General features: G+C 41.1%; 1 protein-coding gene across 1 annotated transcript in view; it reads right to left on the reverse strand.

Moving 5' to 3' along the window:
- tsc22d2 (TSC22 domain family 2) overlaps nucleotides 1-6,205 on the reverse strand; it is a 36,426-nt gene extending 30,221 nt beyond the window's left edge. The window contains exon 1 of the mRNA XM_041935636.1: nucleotides 3,934-6,205. Within this exon, the coding sequence (XP_041791570.1) occupies nucleotides 3,934-5,537 (1,604 nt within the window). The 5' untranslated portion in view covers nucleotides 5,538-6,205. The remainder of the gene's footprint in view (nucleotides 1-3,933) is intronic.
- Between the last annotated feature and the right edge of the window lie 14,444 nt (nucleotides 6,206-20,649).

The raw sequence follows: 20,649 nt of genomic DNA on the forward strand, positions 1-20,649 counted from the left end.
ATATATGCACAAAGGTTAGGCAGAGTAATTTTGAAAGCCAAACTAGCTTCTCATCACCCATGCAAAATATTCATTTCCTTCATTACTGACAACATCAAAAGTCACAAAAAACTATAATTCATCTGAGGTACAGTAATTACAATTTTTAGGCCAGAAAAACAGTTTTCCAGTAAGACTGGGTCACTGAAACTGCTTCAAGAAAAACAGCAGCCTACAGTGTCAGGCTGTTGTTGAGAGCAAGGGAGGGTGAAGGGTGTGCACGCCTCCAGTACACATTTCAGATAGCAGAGGAAAAGTCAAACAGAAAGCAAGACAGCACAGTAAAATGTGATTTTTACCACCATACAAATCCATCAAGGAAAAAGTAAATAGCTATCATACCCCAGTGCACCCATGGTGTGATTTGCACTGATAACAAAAAGAGCAATATGACTTAACAAATAAAGGAGGGAATATTACATATCCCTCCTATGACTCATAATACGTCTTGATCCTTTCCTGCAACAACACATGAAATGAAAGCAGAGAGATATTTGGGATGTACAGAATTCATCATTTCTATACTATTCATTCAAACTATAAATCCGATTGATCAATTTGATTTAAGGTCAGTTCTTGCGCTCCTCCTCTGGATAAAATCTAATGATGAATTGTGCACGAGAATCAATGGCAGACTGCATTTCTCTCCACTGTACAATTAAGCTACCACGTTCTTCTGCTTGAAAAAATGTAATCAATGATGGATTAATAATTAACATTTGTAATTGAGACAGCACGAGGGGGAGCGGGTGGTCTGTCCATGGAGAAGTAACTGAGTTAAAGACCAAGTGCCCCTATTGAAGAAGACAGATTTGTCCCGGGACACAGATTCATCACTCTATTTGGCAGACATGCAGCATGCTGAGCAGTGATGCTAATCATTCCAAGCTGAGGGGAAATCATTCTAATCTCTCAGCTCCACCCCCACAATGCTTTGTTCCACATTTGTGATGCACTCTAATTCAAAACAGAACCAAACAATGAATGTTGGAACAGATTCGTCGATGAGGCTGAGCTCGCGCACAGAACAATGCACCTCTGACAAGAGGAGAAAGTTTGAAAATATGTGTCCCGTTACACTGGGGTGTGTTCCTCGAAAAAAATTTTTTTTGGTCCTTACTGAGATTTACAAGAACATTATGAGTTAACAAGGCATTTTAACTACAAGTGATGATAGATAAAATTATGCCTTTGACTGCCAACTTGCCTTTGGGCCCCACAACCCAACTTAAAAACTGCATAAGTTTTGAGGTTAACCAAAATTCAGCATGTGTATACATGTGCATGTATGCAGCAGACAAAAACCATGTAGAGTTTTGAAAAGCAACAAAGGCAGTTCTACTATTCATTATTCAGGTAAAGTGTATAGGAGATATGGACTTATCCAGTCTTAATATTAAAGGTTTCATTGTAAAGTTTTCATTCTGGATTAAATGACTGTTCAAAGTTTTGCTGAATTCCAAAATGCTATTGTCCAGTATGGTTGATTTATAGTTACCAAGAATGCCGAGTGTTGATCAATGAGCAAAACCATCAGGTAGGTTTTTAGCAATAGTCATAATGACAGAAAGTCTTTTCCAATGCAACACTTTTAAAGCTTGGGCGGCTGAAACAGTCAACCAAGTCTGGCACTGAATCAACTTGCACTGTATTAGATCAGGCCAAATTCAAATTCAGTGAAATTCAGCACACATGAAATGCTTTCTAGAGACGATTGGATACATATCTACCAAAAGGAGCTCAGTGTAGAAGCCGTTATATGGTTATTACATCACAGCCAATACCAATCAGGACAAACATTTTAAAAATTGAATTTAAATGAAAGCTGGACCTCTGCGGTGTCCCCTATTGGCTGTGTTAAGTAAACTGGAGCAATATAATAATCTGTCTAACACAAACCAATGAGTGGTTGTCCACTGGATTTAAAGCCAGTTTAATGTTATACCACAGGCTTTGTTGGGTTTTTTTTTAACGGATGGCAGCCAAAAAGAAAAACTGACTGAATCATTACTGGCTATGTAGCAATTTCAATTCAAAAAAGTTTGAAAACCGGCGCCAAAACATTTATGCCGACTAACCAATGGGACCAAAATGTGGTAATCAAATTTAATTCAATAATATTTTACACTTAAATTATAGTAGCCCTGTGTGGCAAATGACACCCTACTTCAAAAGGCTTTTATTTAACTTACGACAAGTGTATATGTGCAGATTCAAGTCTCTACAATCTACAGTCTCATAGAAAAATGAGGAAGTGTGCAGAGAAGAAGAAGAAGAAGAAGAAGAAGAAGAAGAAGAAGAAGAAGAAGAAGAAGGACGAGGAGGAGGAGGAGGAGGAGCTTAAACCCCTATTCAGTTTTGGAACAAGTCAACACTTTGTGGAGCTGATGTGTCAACATGGACATGGACAAGCCTAACAAGGATTCGAGTCTGATATCCACAGCTAAAGGCACAAATCGTACTGCTGATTCAGTCCAGCCATGTCATCACTGGCACAGACACAGTGGCTTACGTGTCTGCTATCACTGCCACAGGTGTGTGTGTGATGTAGGTGTGTGTCTGTGCACCCGTCTGTCTGTCCTCTCCACCTCGCTGACATGTCCTGTCCTGTCCTGCTGCCAGCATCACCATAGCTACACAGACAGCCACTGATGTCACTCTATCACCGTTCTATCACACATACACACACAAAACTGGCTAGTAACGGGCACTGGCTGTTCCATTGATGAAATCAGGGACAACACACAGTGTTTCTGCCCTCTGCACATTCAGCACATACTGTATGTGATGCTGCTGGGATAAAGTCTCTCACTAGAAAATGTTAAGCTTCTGGAACACCTGGACTATGAGCAATAAAAATCAGGCCTTCTAAAGCATGCACAGATACATGTACACACACCTTTTTTCGCCATTCATCTTAAGCACTGAAGAACAAAACAGAGAACACTGATAAACGCTGAGGCCCACGTAAATACAGAACAGGGTATGCACGTGTCAGGCCCAAACACCACCTCTCCAACCCTCCACTGCTTGCTTGGAATGGCAAAGAGTGGCAACACTTCAGCTCAAGCTGTGTTGATAGCCATCAGACAGGCCCTAAAAATAGCTACAGTGTGTACACTAGAGCAGTACTGCAGGTAAGTGAAGAGTCGGTATTTACAAGCTTGAAAGTTGCGAGACTGGGATGACAATGCCAGAATGCTAACCGTCTCTCCCAAGCAGACAGGAGAAAAAACAGATTGCCTACGTTTGGGGAGTTATTCCCTTCTCAACTACATTAGACAGCTATTGCATGTGTTGTAACTTTTCCAAGTGCTTGTTAACTCCCTCTAAACCCAAACAGCCTGCATGGTTGAATGGAGGCTTGAGGGAGGGGCTAAGGGTGTCAAAAGAGGCAACACTATCCAGTGTTTTGTGGGTTGCCTATTAATGCCAAAGAGAGAATATTCCTCCTGTCAGTGCCAGTTTTCACTAGTTTACTACCCCCATATGCCTCCTTCCTCTCAATCTACAACTTTACACTTACAAACAGAACTAAGAAAAATGTGTGTTTTGTTTTACAGTTCTTTAAGCACAACCAAAGCCTTCCAGTTATAGCGTGCCTAATTTTGGCAGTGGTGAAGGGAGAGGCATTCTCCACAGTGTAAAGTATGACCACACTGCTGTAGAATGCAACAAGTATGTTCAATATGAGGACAAACTTCCAGACATCTTTTTTCTCCAACAATCTATCAGTGCTCCTCCAGGTGAAGACCTTAGCTTTTTTTCATCATAGACTCAGGCCAACTGATATCCATACTATAATACTACTGTTTGCTCACTGCCGAACAAAAAATAAAAGCAGTAAACAACACTTCCCATGTTCCAGGCTTTGTTTGTATCATGCCTTCTTACCTGTCCTCATCCACATTCATGGTAATGTGGATGCCAAACAGGCTGTTGACAGCAGGAGTGGGTAGGTTGAGGCCCTCGCCAATGAAAGGCTTCACACCATCTTTCCCTGGCACCACACCGACACTGGGCTGAGGTAGGGCATCAGACTTCTGCCTACTATCTTCTGCCTGGTTACTGAAGCCAGATGGAAGGCCTGTTGTGGCTCCTCCATGGGCTCCCTGTGGCTGGACAAGTCCCCCACCCGGAGGGGTGTTGGTGGTATTGGGCACTGTGGCGAGCGCGTTCTGGACACCGCTGTGGGAGGTGGTCGTGGAAGGTGCAAGGGCAATGCCTATCCCTCCTGAAGGCTGTGTCTGGCTGACATGCTGCTGTTGGCCACTTCCTGGAAGGATGGGGGCCATAGCTGATACACTGCCCACTTGTAGCAGGAGGCCCTGTGCTGAGCCTGCCTCTCCGCCCAGTCCCTGGGCTCCTGGACCAGTACTGGTAATTAGAGGCGAGGGTACCTGGCTGGTCGGAGGCCCCACAGGGAGGGCTGACATAGGAAGGTTCTGAGTGCTTGAGCCAAAGTGCTGCTGACGATAGTCTGGCTGGCCAGCTGTGAGGCCAGTGGGATGACTAGAATAGGCAAACTGCTGGGCCTGCGTGGCAGGAGGCATAATGGGAGACTTCTGCTGCATGGCACCTTGGTGCACACCATTGAGGCTGTTAGAGAGGAAGGTTTGGGGAGCAACAGGCTGCATATTGACTTGAGCCTGTTGTGGTTGCTGTGATGCTGTAGTTGTATACCCTGTGGGCTGGAAGGCACTTGCTCCGCTCCCTATCTGAGGAGTCAAGCTGTAGCCTTGCTGCAGAGGCTCTGAGGGGTGGGCGTGGGTCAGGTGCCCAACGGAGTAACCACTGTCCAGGGTGCTCTCCAAAGTCTGTGCAGAAAAAGCACTGCTAGTGACCACAGAGTTAACAGTGGTCCCAAGCCCACTGTCCCTGTCGATACTGTGATCAAGGGTTACAGTTGGCTTTATGCTATCCACAGTTCGATTAACATTTGAATCTGAATCTCTCTCATAGAACTCAGTGCATGTCCATCTGCCCCGTCTGAAGGGCTCTCCAATACCATGGTCAAGTTTAATGACCCGGAAACGGGAACTACAGCTGGTACTCACAGGAGCAGTGTGGGCAACATTGGCAGAGGCAGTGGCAGCAGGGACTGAATTGATGACTGTCGACGGATGGGTGGCTGAGCTTGGAACAAAGGGTTGAGCTGTAGCTGGCACAGGCACACTTCCTCCTAAATTATGTGGGGTGACACGACCAGTGCCAATACTTTTATATGATAGTCCCCCGTTGACAGGAGCCGTGGTAGGCGGCTGGCCCTCCTGTGGCTCCCCAACGTTGTTTAAAGTTTCCTCGGATGAACTCCTCTCACACACACCCATGTCGGCCCGAGAAACGTCAAAAATTTCTGACGAAACGTCCTCTGTCCGGGACTCGTCCGGATCGTCCAGGCTCTCGGTGTCGTCGGTGATGCTGCTGGCTGCCACCTGAGCCTGCGTTACACTCGTGATCTGGAAGCAACTTTTCTTCTTCGCTGGCATTTTCGACATGTTGACTATCTGCGTCAAGTCTGCTCCCAGATGAAACGAAGTGCTGGACTAATGTCTTGCGAAGTAATTCACAGCAGAGGGATATGACAAAGACACGTACCGTCACAAGACATTTCCATAACGTTCCTCTTCCTCTCTCTCGTCGGAGAAAAGTGTCACAACCGGGGCCAGACCCTACGAAACTCCCGAAACGTTCCGCGGTGTCCGGCCACAGCACACGGGGGACTGCTGCTCTCCTACTCGGCCTCTCTGACACCCGCTCGGCCCTCCTTGTATCCCGACAGCGGAGTTGCAAATAGGCCCTTGTCAAAGTTCTTGTTCAGCAGCTGCCACCGGCACTTTAGTCTGAGGCGGGCCCGGTCTCGTAGCCCACTCTTGTCTCTCAGCGATATTGTGTATTTCTCGCCGACTAGCTGAGTTAGCTGCTGTTAGCTAGTTTTCCCTACCTCGGTCCCAGCATGTGCGACATCATGATGTAAATAAATCCATTGGCTTGTCAAATAGAACCTAAAATCCAGCGGTTGACAGAGAAAACGTCTCGAAGTTGGCGAAGTTTTGCCTCTCGCTGTGTGGACAGCTCACTTTTGGCAGCTGCTACTAGCAGCTAGCTGACAGATAACCACTTTACCACAGCGGCAGTAAGCTAATATTGCAGCTAACTCCAGCCTGCCGCTCTTCTAACCCGACACACTCGACAAGATGGCAAGAGCGAAGTGCATCCTGGGTATGGAGGTCAAACTAGTTGTCTGTCATCTCAAAAATATATTTTAAAAATCAACGGCACCACATACCTTTATCTTGTGTACTGTTTGATAAGCTGTTAGGACTGTGAAGAATTTCAAATTATCAAAATTAATTTTACGCATCTAAACAGTATTTATGTCTCGTCGTCACTTCCGGTAAACGTCCCACCCGACAGAAGCCGTACAGAGTTCGCCAGCTGCCGACAGATGTTAGTTTTTGGATGATGTTAATATTATAATTTGGTGATTATACATTCAGATAACTTCACGAATTACAAATAGAGTCTATAAGTTAAATGTTAAGTATACATTTGTGTTTACTGCTTTTAATCCGCCATCATGTGAAGCAATGCCCCTTTAAATCGTCTAAACTTGCTTGACAGAAGTAACTGTCCTTTTTTGGAGGTAGTCCATCGTTTTAACTGATCTCTGTTGCAAAATTCAGTTTCTATCTAGGATTAAAGTCTAAAACATTCATTCTATAATATCGCAGCCACAAGCCGCGAGTGATTTAAATCAACTGAGTCACGGCATGAATTGTTTTTGAATGAATCACTTATCTCCGGGAAACCTTGGAGGCCGTATCCTATTCAGACACAGCCTACTTGGCACACTGCTACCTTACGGGCATGACAGTCATGAATGCAGTCTTTATGAATGCCCAGGTTTGTGTCATATTGTGAAATTAATAATAGTGTTTCAGTTTGATCACTGTGCACACATGGAGGTCAGCAATACGAATAGATAGATAGATAGATAGATAGATAGATAGATAGATAGATAGATAGATAGATCAAACTGCTTTATTACCAAATCACGCTAATAAACTAAACATAATGACACTCAAGATGCTAGATAAGAATTTAAATAACAACCATATAGCTTAATTTATAATAAACTAAAATAGAACAAGAAAAGGAACTAAACTCCAAATCAAACAAAATAGACAAAATCATCTCACATTAGTGTTGCTGTAAGAAAATGAAAATCTGATGTTAAACTTAATGTAATGCGTAAAGCATTAAAACAAGTTATTACTTCTGTCAAACCAGACTAACTAATTTCTCTTCAGTAAAAATCAACTTTTCAGCTGCTTGTTAGTCACCAGCATCAGCTGGTTTGAAAGTGCTGAAAGACATTCAAAAACAAACCTGCCATCCAGTAACACGATGACAGAAAGCATTGCTTCACCACAGATTTTTCTTCTGCCAAATCAGTGAAACAGACAGAATCTCCAGTACAATATAATCATATTTGGCTGGTGGCCAGTCTTTATATCCATTCATGTCAAGGAAGCAGGAAATGCCTCATATATATGGCCCATGACTGTGTTGACCCCTAAGGGTACGGCACAAAACACGGCATATTCAAGCATTAATACATATACACTCTTGTCTGTGTCTTTGCAGCATTTCATCATTTGGACTGCATTTCCCTCCAGCTTTAATGTTGATTCTTGCATTTGTTTTGTCATTAGAGGCCAATATACACGACACAGATTTCAGCTGTGCATTCCTATATACATCCTCACAGTTTGACTTGCTCCAGAGACTTAAAATGTGGGATTACTGTACTTTCCTTCAATTGAATTTGTTATTTGACTTTTGATCCCTTGTCCTGCTTTGGAAGGATGAAACAAGATTTGTCATTACATTACATTATTATCATATATATCATTATCAGTGTACTATAATTGTGTTGTTCCATCAAATTCTTGAAGGTGGGGTGAACCATTCTGGAGAAAGATTGTTGATATTGCCAAATCTCCTTCTTCACAATGTGATTACATGTTAGCATGCCAGATTTACTGTCCCTTACTCCCCCTGTCTCCCCTCCCCTTCTTGTTCAGTGCGCAAGCACAAACACCACCTGTTGCTGATTGGTTGGAACAGTGTTGTGTGGCTTGGTCTGAGCCACTTCATTCTCTATTTACAGTCATGGCTGGGTACAAAAAAAGTTTATTTTTTTCAGCGTACACACGGAACAGACAGTGAGGGAACCGTGAGGAGATATTCCTCCAGAATGACTCACCCGCCTTTTAATGAATGCTTATCACTTTGTAATACATAAACACACAAAAGCAGTACAGGAGTTTCTCATCCAAGGATAGAAATATTTTGTACAGAAATGACACACGTTTGAAACGGAAGTTAAGGAGGTTGGGTCCTGTGACACATACTTGATAAGAGGTGTGTCAGAGGGAACCATCTTGACATAGTGCCCAGGTGATTTTACTGTTCACACCTTAATTCATATGACTCATACGTGATTTCAGCAGCTCTCATAATATGTAAGGTGTGAATGTCCCACAGAGGCTGAAATGATTTGGACTCCCAACCACCAATACAACTGGTGAAACCTTTTGAATTACAGGAAATGTTGTCAAAAATAAATGGCATTTACCTGTTTTCATCCACGCTGTATTAATGACTTTATCCCCTGATGGTGACTCATTAGCAATGAACTTGTGACTACTGCTTCAGTAAAGGCCAGCAAGGCTTGCGCTTGACTGCAGGACAATTTGTCATAAGATCAACACATGACACAAAGAAAAATAAATGGGTCATGGTGTTATCATATGTTTGACTGAGAGCTGATCATGGTAAAGATGTTTTTTACTTACCTTTGCCATAAAAGATATGTTTTCTGACCCGTTTATCTGCTAGTTAGCGGTGTCTGAAAAACCAGAGACACATTTCAAAATTTTAAGTAAGACTATAAGCCAAAAAACAAGCGATTCATTTTTGGATTCAACCACAGATCTGGAACTGCAGAAATATTTTACTGTGGGACATCCTGGATAAAGAGAGGTTGACTGAATCTGTCGAGCAGCTGAAAAGAAATGAAGGAAAATTTGGCTCACAGTTCACTGTAATTTATACAGAGAAGCCATGACTGTCTACAACAAAACAATGCATCTCCACTATTGACCAGTCACTCAACACTGCCCCCACCAGTTTTTGTTCTCTTAGACCTAAGTGCAGCATCTGATACAACTGACCATGATAATCAAGACCAGTGGTGAATCTGTGTCCAGCAGAAAATTGGGAGACTCTGTTGCACTTGTTTGCCTCAGATGCCTTGGAGTGTGCACACAAGGCAAAATACTTCCTGAGTTCTCGTCTATTAAGTCTCAAATTGCTGACTGCCATTGTAAGGAATAAGAGAGTTTGGAGACCTCTGATGCTTCAATTTTCATCTTCAGTTTTATCTTATTTTTATGATTAAGTGGGTTTTATTCTTCATCTTGTTTTACAATAATTTTCTTAATTATTCAAATTACTTTTTTATACATTCTCTGATTTTTCTTTAGTCTTGTTGTTTCGTCTGGGCAGATACATGATGCAGAGTACAGAGAATGTGGAGAAGGACGGTGTACCTGCTGTGACAATAGAGGCAGATGTGTCAGAAATACTCTAAAGAAAATGTCCACCCAATTTGGCTTCACAAAAGATGACAGGTGAAGAAAAATGGAAAAGTCGAAATTGTAATAAACACAGGGAGTTTCTGGAGCTGTCTGTTTCATTCAAACCCAGTGATGGAAGAAATATTCAGATAAAGCGTGATTTAAAAACGGCTCCATTAAGTAGCCTAAAAGCCCTGCATAAAAATTTAAGTAAACATGCAATGAGTAGGTACTCTTTCTTACTCTATGTATTTGCACTCTTTACTACTTTGTACTGCAACTGCACAACAGTTTTCATCAGGATAAAGTAGAGTAATGAGTGATAATAGCAGTCAAATAAATGTAGTGGAGTAGAAGCAATACATGGATCTAAAAGTACCTTAAAGTTGTACTTAAGTACAGTACTTGAGAAAATTACCTTCCACCATTGTTCAGAACAAAATCTGACCTTCTATGTTCAGAGTAAAACTGAAGGTGTCGACATGTCTGGTTCATTTTTGGCTCGCACAGCCACAGTTGACAGTGTACAGTGTAGCCAGGTTTTGAATGCAACACACAGTCAGTTCAGATTTATTTTTAGAGCCCAAATTCACAAATTTGCCTCAGAGGGTTTACAATTTGTACAACATATAACAGCCTCTGTCCTTAGACCATCCACAGCACAATGCAGAACTGCAGCTGTAGACAATGGCAGTAAAAATACAAAGACCCAGGACTGTGCTAAGAAGAGGGTAATAATGTGAGGTTTAGTGTACTGCTCAAGGACCCTTTGTCAGGAAAGGAGACAACCTTGATCAAACCTGTGACATCTCTGCTACATCACGGAAACCAGCGGGTCACCTTCCCATTCTGTCTTGTATTCATTGCAGTTTATTGATCTTGACAACTACATGACTGCGTGAGAAAGGGCAATACAATTAGCTATAGTATCTTCATAAAGGTTATTACAGGGGTGATGAACAGTGAGGTTGAAAATAGCTTTTCTGTATTATTCCCCTGGCACGACTGACAAATCATTGAATTACAAAGTTACATAATGTCCGGGTGCCGATTCACAAGGTCTGCCTGACAAAAACAATTTCATGCAGTCCTCTGATAAGACAGAAGTCATGGAAAACAACCCAGTATAAATTAACACACAGTAGACCAATCGATCTTTTATTCCTACTTTTTCTAAAGAGGTAGACAATACAACATCAAAAAACTGAATTTATGTGAACACTATATAAGTAAAAAAGATTAAGTCTGAGGAAAAATACTTAAAAGTAGATCTTCTGAAGACTAAATTACTGTGATGAGTACATGTAATTTGATTTTGAGTGGCACATACCTCATATAGCAGAGGCTTTTAAATTATTTCAATTTCATTTTTATTAGTCAAACATTACTTCTTAGTCCTCTCCAAACGGACCTGGAAACAAGTCACTCTAAAAACAATGTTGCAACATCAGCTCCAACAGCCCTCTCTATACTTAGACGGCCTGTGCGTGGGCTTTCCCAGCCCCAGCCAAAGTGTTTGTGTAGCTGGTTGTGTTTATTTACCCTGGTCTGAGGGCGAAGACTACCAGGCTGTGCTGCGGCGCGTCACAGTCCAACGTGCTGGGTCCACTTTCAGTGTACCACCGCAGTAACAAGACTGGTGTTGTACTGCTGTATTTTGGGGCCTGGGGTCCAAGCCAGTGGTCACTTTCAGCAGCCCAACCTGCGAGACCTCTGGCCTTTAGCAAAGCACTGTGGGGTCCGAGAGCGCACAATCAACAAACAGACTGACCAAACATCACTCAGCACTCGCTAAAAGAAGGGCTTCCCCTGAGGAAAGGGTACAAGGGGTTGGTTCAGGGCAGCTTGACCAACCTCAAACTGAAATATTAAAATATGCACGTGAACCTTGTGCATGGTGTCAGGTTTATTGGGCTCCTTTACCAGAGAAAACACACACTGGCTTGTTAGTTTTCACCTGGACCTTTTATTTCCCTGTGTCTGACTGCTAATAAAAGTAAGTGTTAAATAAAGTAAAATTACCGTCACATGTGTGTGTTTCAAGGTGCAGCTCTGTCCTTTTTTTGTCCACATAAGCTGTCTGTTAGTTCCAAATATACATGATTCACAGAACAAACTCTGAGTTAAAGTCTGGTGTATTTTTGGAGATCATCAGGTCTATTTTTCAGCTGAGGTATGCATGTTCATCCTGACATCTTACACTACCTCATGAATTCCTTCAGAGGTAGCCTACTGGGGGATTCATACTTCAGTTATTACACAATATTCTGAGATTATATAATGCTTTATGTGAGTTAAACATAGACTTAATTCAAATGTGCAGTAATATAAACAGTGTCTGCCCGTGTGGTTGAGCAGAGAGGAACCATCCTCCAACAGACATGAAAATATTTTGACGCTTAGCAAACTCTTTTTACACTCCTAGTCCATATGACATTGCAGATATATAACACACTTGTATATTACTGGTAGAAAACTTATAGAGGAATGTAAGACCACCAAAGCATTATTTCGTTTTGATCCATTTGGCACAGGAGTTGCAACTGAAAGTAAATACTCAGTATTTCAGTATAACACCATCACATTACAAGATCTTTCACCTGGAGGTGATGATTCACTGGGCAATGAAGGTTATCATTTTAATGAAGTCATTTTAGGTATTTTAGGAATAGCTGAATGCAGAAAAGTGCAAGAAATTTAATTAATGTGGTAAACATATGCACAAATACAGGCATTCAATGCCACAAAGAAGACCAGAGAGAAGGTCAGACAGAAGGTTAAAGTTTACACAGAGAAATGTACATTAAAGGTTGTAAAGGGCACCATGAATCTGAAATTAGCTGGTTATTTTGCTGAGAAGTTGGAGGTGTGCAGCCTGTCGCCAGCAGCTCTTCATTCAAACAGCTCACCGTGGCTCCTTCTTGTTCCATCACCCCCTGCAATATTTCTAACTGATCCACTGTCAATAAATGACAAAAAAGATGGCACAGTTTTGTCCATTGTTCATCAATTGTGGTAAGTGCAAATCTGTGCAAACACATTGCATTTCCTGTGATTACATCATAATGAAAGTCAACTCATGTTTTGCCAGTTAAGCGCTTTTACTGTGAAGCTGCAGCAGTAGGAAATGTTTGGTTTGCATTAGCAGTTGCTCAATACACATTTGTTCTGGGAATGTCACCAAGTTTGTAATACTGCAAATATGTAAACATTGCAATACTTTCATCAGTGGGCCATGGGCTCAATCACCATTGTGATTTAACATTTATTCATATAAATGAAAATCTTGGAGATTATAACTTCAATTTCTCCAGATATACCAGCAAACCTTTGTCAGGAAGGATACAGATTGGTGACATATTAAAGGACAAAACATCATTATCTTAGTAAAACAAAGTTCGGCCACCACTCGCCTCCAGAACAGTTAAGATTAGACCCTGAAAGTCTCCAGTCTTCAAAAATATGGGTGATGGGGTGGAGAGCGCTGTATAGCACAGTGGTTCAAAATCTCACATACATGGGTTTTCATATGGGTTAAATGACTGTGGAGACCACAACTTATGTTTCATATAATTTTCATGCTCATCAGACCGCTGAGGGACCGCTTGTGCCCAGTCTTAGCACAAAGAGGGATTGTGCTTTGTGTCTTTTAGCTGCCAGACTGTGGAACAAACTTCCTCTAAGTATGAAATCTGTGCCACATTTTTTAAACGTTTTTAAAACCTGTGTAGCCTTGCATTTTTTATCATTCCCTTGCAAAGGAAATTTGCTTTAAAAATAAAGTGCAGACCTACAGAAATTTCCTTTGTCTCTTTAATTTGTGTGCAGCAGAGTTTTTAAAAAACATAGATCTGAACATGGATCTGTCCTTAAAAACAAATTTTGTTTTTACATTTCATGCATTTCACCAACAATCCTATCCTGCACAATTTCTAATGAGAGCAACATTAGAATATGTTTAAATTCCCTCATCACCAAAATCACAAGCTATCAAAACCAAGGAGTACAAAGTTCAGGGCCTTGGAGTCTTAAAACCCTTACAATACAAAGAATAATGCCAATTACACTGAAAACTGTGGAAAATAAATGCAGAAAAGGTGAAACAACATTCCTGGTGAGGACAGATTTTGCTGTAATCCTGAATGAGACAGAGCTCTGATTCATTGCGTGAAACTGTAGCAACGACAGAGGAAAACAAAATGAATCTCCCCTGTTCAAGCACTTGGCCTAAAAGATTATCTCTCTTCAGACACATCAAGTGTGTGTTTGTGGGAAGGAGAGATAGTGACTCATGAATGAGGAAACGTGTCACCAGGCATGGAAACAAAAATGTATGTTCACACACCCACATGCAACTGAACATGTATATTTTCACAGGAATATGAAGCGAAACAACACCGAAGCAAATCTAAAATCCACTTGAACTGTTTCCTCTTCGGATTTCTGGTATTTTATTGAAGCTACAGCATGATGTAATGCAGGTGTCTGAACAGAGAGTAGGTATAAAGAGGTATTTATGAGGAAATAGGAGAAACGTTTTCAGTGGAAACGTAGACGTGACGTGACTTCCCACTCCGTGCTTGGGGTCAGATGTTTATCTCAATCATTCAGCAGAATCGTTTTAGAAAATATCTTATTCTTGGGAAATTATTTGCATCAAGAAAACAGATTATTGAATCCTACATGCACAGGTTTTACCTTTGTGTGTGTATGTGTGTGTGTGTGTGTGTGTGTGTGTGTGTGTGTGTGTTCGTGAGTACAAGCATGCCTTCATGCATGTGTGTGTGTGAACCTGTATTACTCATGTTGAGAGTAGATAAATCTGTTTTTTTCACCGTCACATTGTGGGAACTTGACTTTCTTAGTGGAACAAAAAGGAAGTCCCCATAATGTAAATCAATAAATTTTGGGGTAAAGGTTAGGGTAAGCATTCGGCAAGTAGTGGTCATGGTTGGGGTTGTTTAAGGTTGAGCTCATTTTAGCGACTTTATGTACTGTTGGGTAGTTTAATCTGTGGCAGTGCACCATAGACTATAAAATCATTATTTATTTTTATCTCTAAAAAGTTAACTTTTCAAAAACAGCCCTGTTTTCATCTTTGTGACAATACATTTCCCAGCCAGTCGTTTGTTTAGCGTGACTCTTAGGATAGCTTTCTCAAAACACAAATGAAAAGGAGTTTCATGGTTTTCAATGGACAGGAAGGGCATGAGAAACTGTGACATGAAAAGCAACTAGTAACGAAAGCTGTCAGACAACTGTGGAGAAGAAAAACAATATAATACCATATTTGCTTTTGAGATGTACTATATAAAGTAAAAGTAGTAAAGTAAAGCTGTATAAAATAGCAATGCTCAAGTTGAGTACAAGTAACTCGAATTTCTACTTAAATTCATGACTTGAGTAAATGTACTTAGTTACATTCCACCACTGGTTTTCACCTGTCCCTGCCTGTTTGCTCCAAACATCATCACTATAAAAGGTCAAGAGGTGAAACTTAATAACTCCACTGAAACAGCAGCTAATTTCCTTGTTCCCCTGAAGCACAGATTACAAAGAACTCAGCACCTGCATTAATATGGTGCTCACGCTGCAGGGCTGCAGCGAGAGGTGGCACCAGCTCGCTGGTTAGGATGACACGAGACAAGTGGGTTCAAAATTAAAGCAAGTACTCCAGATCAGGGGGTCAGATAACCATAACCCTGACCCAGAAAAGAAAGAAAAGAAAACAACTAAAAATCATCTATTATTTCTGAAGTCATCAAGTTCAAGACTGGGGGCTGTGTGGCTTGTGTCCTCTGACTGTAACTAATAATACTTTTACTTTTACTTATCCATCACAAACATTTTAATTGATTCAATTATTATTGCATTTGTTAACAAAGTCTGACTGACAATAACGCTCACAGTAGATATTGAACATTCCTGTAGCCTAATGTTGAATTTTTTGCCACGGTAACAGCGTGGCCCTAAAGATGACAATGTTGCATTGGATGGACTATCAGATGGACTTGCCTGTAATTTGTGTTTAGTGCTAATTGGCTAATTTTATCATGTCAACACGCTAAACTCGGACGGTGAATGTGGATAACATTATACCTGTTAAACATCAGAATGTTAGCACTGACCTTGTGATGTGGTTGTATTATCCTCTTATGCACAAACACAATCTCACAGACTGAATGAAAACATGCTTTGCTGCTACCATTCGTCCTCGTTTGTGCAGCAGTTAACTGCTGTGCCCTTCCTTTAACTTTCTTACTTAGTGTCATTCCTTTCATGTGAATTTGCCAGCAGCCATAGTAACAGTGTTTGTGGAGATAACAGGGAAAGTAAAGGAGTATACGTTCAAGCTCATGTCATTCCACCTTGATTAACTGCTCCTAAAAGTGCCTGCACTTGCTATGTGGGTTATCACCGCCCACAATGACGAAAGGTTTTGCCTGGAGCAAAATGCATATATTGTCTGTGCGAGCTAGATTTCAAAATAACATTAACATTATATGTGTTTAACCACTGTAAGTGGTAGTGCAGCTACAGCTGTGACCTTTGAATGATTTAATGTACTACACTTTGATAGTTAACTTAAATGACCTTAAGGGCTTAACAATGAAACATACAGACCTACGATCACAAAATAGCATAAAATCAATGCAAAAACCATATCCTTACATCTCCATTTTGTTATGTAGCCGTCCTCTCTTGCTCCCCTCCTGCCAGTATTATAAGTTTAACTCCTTCCTATGACCTTTGACCTGACAGGCCATAATCCCCCCCTACTGTTTACAATAGCAGGTGAGCTTCCATCTTTTAATCTGCTCATTACATTACAAATCCTGAGTGACTTACTTTCTTAATTGCCAGGCTTGAAGGGGATTCTGCTGTCTTTTTAGAGTCTATGAGGCCAGCTGGGCCATCAGGAGGCTTAGTCTAGGGTGAGAGGTGGTGTGGGTGTCAAAGTGTCCAGCCTGGACATGAGCAAATGGGACAGGTCGTGTTGGTCCATATGGTGCGATAGATGCGAGCATGTGCAGGACCCAACACTGCTTATAGTTAGCCTGCCATTAGATTAAAGGGCCACTCCTCCAATTTTACACATGGAGTTCAGTTCATTCATCACAGGGTGGATTACCCACCCTATGAAGACAGCTGTATCATGTCTTCGGATCCCCGGGAGGTGCTATCCAGATTTAGCAAAAAATAACCCAGATGACATCATTAGGGGGATCTCCACTTGGGCTTCAGGCTTTTTAACAGATATTTTTCAACCTGTAGGTGTCTGGTTTGAGAAATGTAGGCATTTAGAAAGCAAGGAGGCTCTGATCGAAATACCTTATTGGTGGCATTGTGGGAAGCGTAGGAAAGTCTGTCATCAGCAGTTTGTTTCATCCAACATCCTGTCATATCTGTGACCAGGCAAATATTAACAAGCATCTTTTATCTACTGCCCACATGCCTTTCTTGGACCATTATCTGTAGGTATTGTTTTTATTACAGCTGGCCATCACCGTGGCTGTGTGAGGCTAATGCAACATTCTATGCAAGTGTTGAATTACTGTTCAGTTAAGTGCTGATGTGATGTATCTCATTCCTTTTTGCTTTTACGCTTGTGGTCTCTGTGTATGCTTACCATAATTACTGTGCTGTAGTTTCTATGAGAACTTCATGTTCATCTTTCTCTGGTGGTACTTTGTCTCTTCCTGATGTGAAGCACAAGGTGACCAATTTGACACTTAGTTAGACAATATGTTTGTGAATCCATTTTCCTTGTTACTGTGGGAACTCTCCTTTTTTTTACAACATCTTTATTGTAAGTCTTTTTTATAGAATCTCAGCTTGTTCTAACTATTATGATTGAATTTGTTGTCCAGTACTGTCTTCACAATTGCTGCCGGTAAATACTTCAAAGTTGAGTTAAGATCACTGCATTGCTGTGAAACTATAATTATAGTGACGGCAGAAGATAGGATCTAGCATTTTTGGAGGCATTCTGTAGATAGAAAATCAGATCTCAGCCTCTGCTGGTATGATTCTGACTTTCTTTTTTAAATATCTGTGTCTTGTGAGTCCCACAACTTTATGTGTGATACTACATAACTCGAGAGCCTTTAAGGAGAAAATGGCATCAATAAAATGCAGCGTTTGAGGCCAAATCCATACAGATAAGACCAAATGTACAGCAAAATTTAACAATTTATTCTTCCTTTCTTGCATCTGCATTAAGCCTCTAAACACTACAGCTAACTCAGCTTTTTGAAAATGATCTCTGAAGGCAAACAGTTGGTCTTGTTTTGAGATATAAATGGATCAGGTGAAGCGTTTGAAATCCTGTGATCATTTTTGAGACTCTTGAGTTGTTAGCACACTTAATCCTTACACTCGCTCAACAAACAACACCTCAGAAACAGCAGAGAGCTGCTTGTTGGAAGCCGTACAAAGCTGCCTGGTTAGGTGTCCTGCACTTGAAACAAAAGAGATTTAAACCAAGTCAAACATTTACTGTGTTAAAGCTTAGTTTTATGAAAATCATCTTAAAATACAGGTGTAAATTCAGAGTCATCTACATTATTGTGGAAGCAGCTAGAAAGTTTTTTACGTCCTAGAGTCGTTTGTCAAGTATTTGTTGACAAAGGAATACCGCCTTTAATCCCCCCTTAAAAGACTGTGAGTACCAGTATTGAAACCAGTAGTAAGTAATAGCAGTAATGTAGAAAATATCATTCCCACGTTATGACTGCTGCCAGGTTATTGAATAGTTTCTGGGCCCACAACACTGACTGCTGCTCATCAGTATCAGTTTTAAAGCAGCCAAATGTCTCAACAGGTCTGGAAAATTGAGTTTTCATGTTTATGGAAATTTGTAGAGAATATTTAAAAGTAATGTAGTATGATCCTATTCATCAAAACAGAAGGCAGGTACTAACTTAGGTGTTGAAATATTTTTTTTCCAAACAGTGACATGCACTTTAATTTCAGAGGTGAATATACAGGAGAAAACTTGTAATCATGCTGCAGGTACTGTACAGTTCAAGTCTTTTCATGTCTTTTTAGACGTGCAGGTCACTTGTAGGTAAATGAGGGAGGAGTGGCGGCATGCGTGTGATTTATTAACTGCTTTCCATGAAAAGAACTCAACAGTTACATCAGAGCGCTGGCACAAATTTAAATCAACTCCTTTTCCAACCTTTCCCACTCTGCCTGTTAGGTTATCGGCATTCTGAGAAATCCTTTGATATGATTTGACATAAACAAAAATCTGGCTTTGAGGCTTCTTGTTTTGTTTGCCTGAGGACTTTTTTTTGTGTGTGTTGAGCTGCCAAGTCTTTTCTAAACAGTGGCTCTAGTGCACCATCTGTGTCTCACTATGCTCATGACTCCACTCAGTTCATCTCCAGCATATGAATCAAAGCTGGAGTAAACAATTGCAGCCACAAGGTGTCGTCACTGAGCAGTGAAGCAACGCTTCAGATACTATGCTGCACTTACCATCACTGACTATCTGTCTATCTACTTATCTACCTACTTGTCTTGATAAGATGAGATAGAGTTCAATATAAAGTTGGCCAGAACCATAGAGGAAAAGAGATAGAAAAGAGATGCTCTGTCACATGAAATCATATTACTTGGTTAATATTTGCATCATTACGCCATCATGAAAACTATAATAAAAACAAACAACAGCAGAAAATCAAACCTCAGACCTCAAACTGCTTGACTAATGCAAACACACTCGCACGCACACACCAAGTGCTGTACATTACTTCCCAATTAATATTCATTTGACTTGCAAAAGACAGCTGCACCTTTAAGAAGACTTTAGTGGTGTTTGTGATGTGGGTGTGTATACGGCATGTTTAACTGTGGGTGTTTCATATATGACCTGTAAACACGTGTACAGTTCAGTAGGTGTGGTGGTCAAAGGACAAAGCAGGTGTTGAACTGATGACTGCTGAAGGGACTTCATCATTAAAGCCTGGAAAAAAAGTAAAGGCGGCGTCACTCTGTGGCGGGCTGTCACAAGTGGGCGCCTTCAGAGCCATGAACACCTGACTGGAGGCATTTGGACATATGTTTACAGCTGCGGTAATCAAATGAGCAGTAAAATAAACACAACAAACACACTGCAGTGGTGCCTCTCGGCTTGGTTTCCTGTATTTTTTCCCATAAATGAACATTTTCCAGAACACCCACTTAAGAGCTGCCCTAAAGTTCACTGACTGAAATGAAAAGTTCACCTTTTGATCGCACGTGAAGGGTTTGACATTAAGTGCTTGAGTGGATATGGTGGATGCTGCCATTTCACCTGCAATACCATCACAGGGAATTTAGCTGAGCTCCTTAACAGCCATATGAAGGAATTGTAAAAAGTGTCATCACAAACCTCACTGCATAAAGGCATCGAAGTGGGAAAAAACCTGCGATGAAGTGTTGTCTGGCTGCTTATCAGCATCAGTATCTTAAAATAATACAGATTCAACGCTACAAATGTGACAGATATTTTCACTGTTTCCCAGTAGCCCTTGGATCTGACCTGGGGGAACTGAGAACAATACATAAACTCTGAAATTTTCACTGACGCTATGTAATTTTTCTGCAAAACAAGTGTACATTATTGGACTACTTGGAAAGATGCACACATTGTGTTTTACTTGCTAGAACACAGGAATCGCTGGATTGGAGTGCAATCAAACACAGCCTTGTATAATAGTGGTAAAAATCTTTTGCTCTGAGTATTTCTATTTTAAAGTCATAATCTCTGACAAATCAGGGCCCATTGTATTCTTCAGCGCTGACAGACACAACACAACAGTGATTCCACCTGCATGGTGCATAGAAGCCTTTAACTTTAGCTTTTGTTGAGCATCGGGTAGAGGAAATCTTCCCTGGAAGCAATCCTGTGGTCCACAGAAGAGTCGAGGTTTACATGTGGCAGAAATGTTAGAGGACGCAGGCAGTGAGCATA

This window comes from Chelmon rostratus, chromosome 4, assembly GCF_017976325.1.
Source record: "Chelmon rostratus isolate fCheRos1 chromosome 4, fCheRos1.pri, whole genome shotgun sequence".
Taxonomy (NCBI): domain Eukaryota; kingdom Metazoa; phylum Chordata; class Actinopteri; order Chaetodontiformes; family Chaetodontidae; genus Chelmon; species Chelmon rostratus.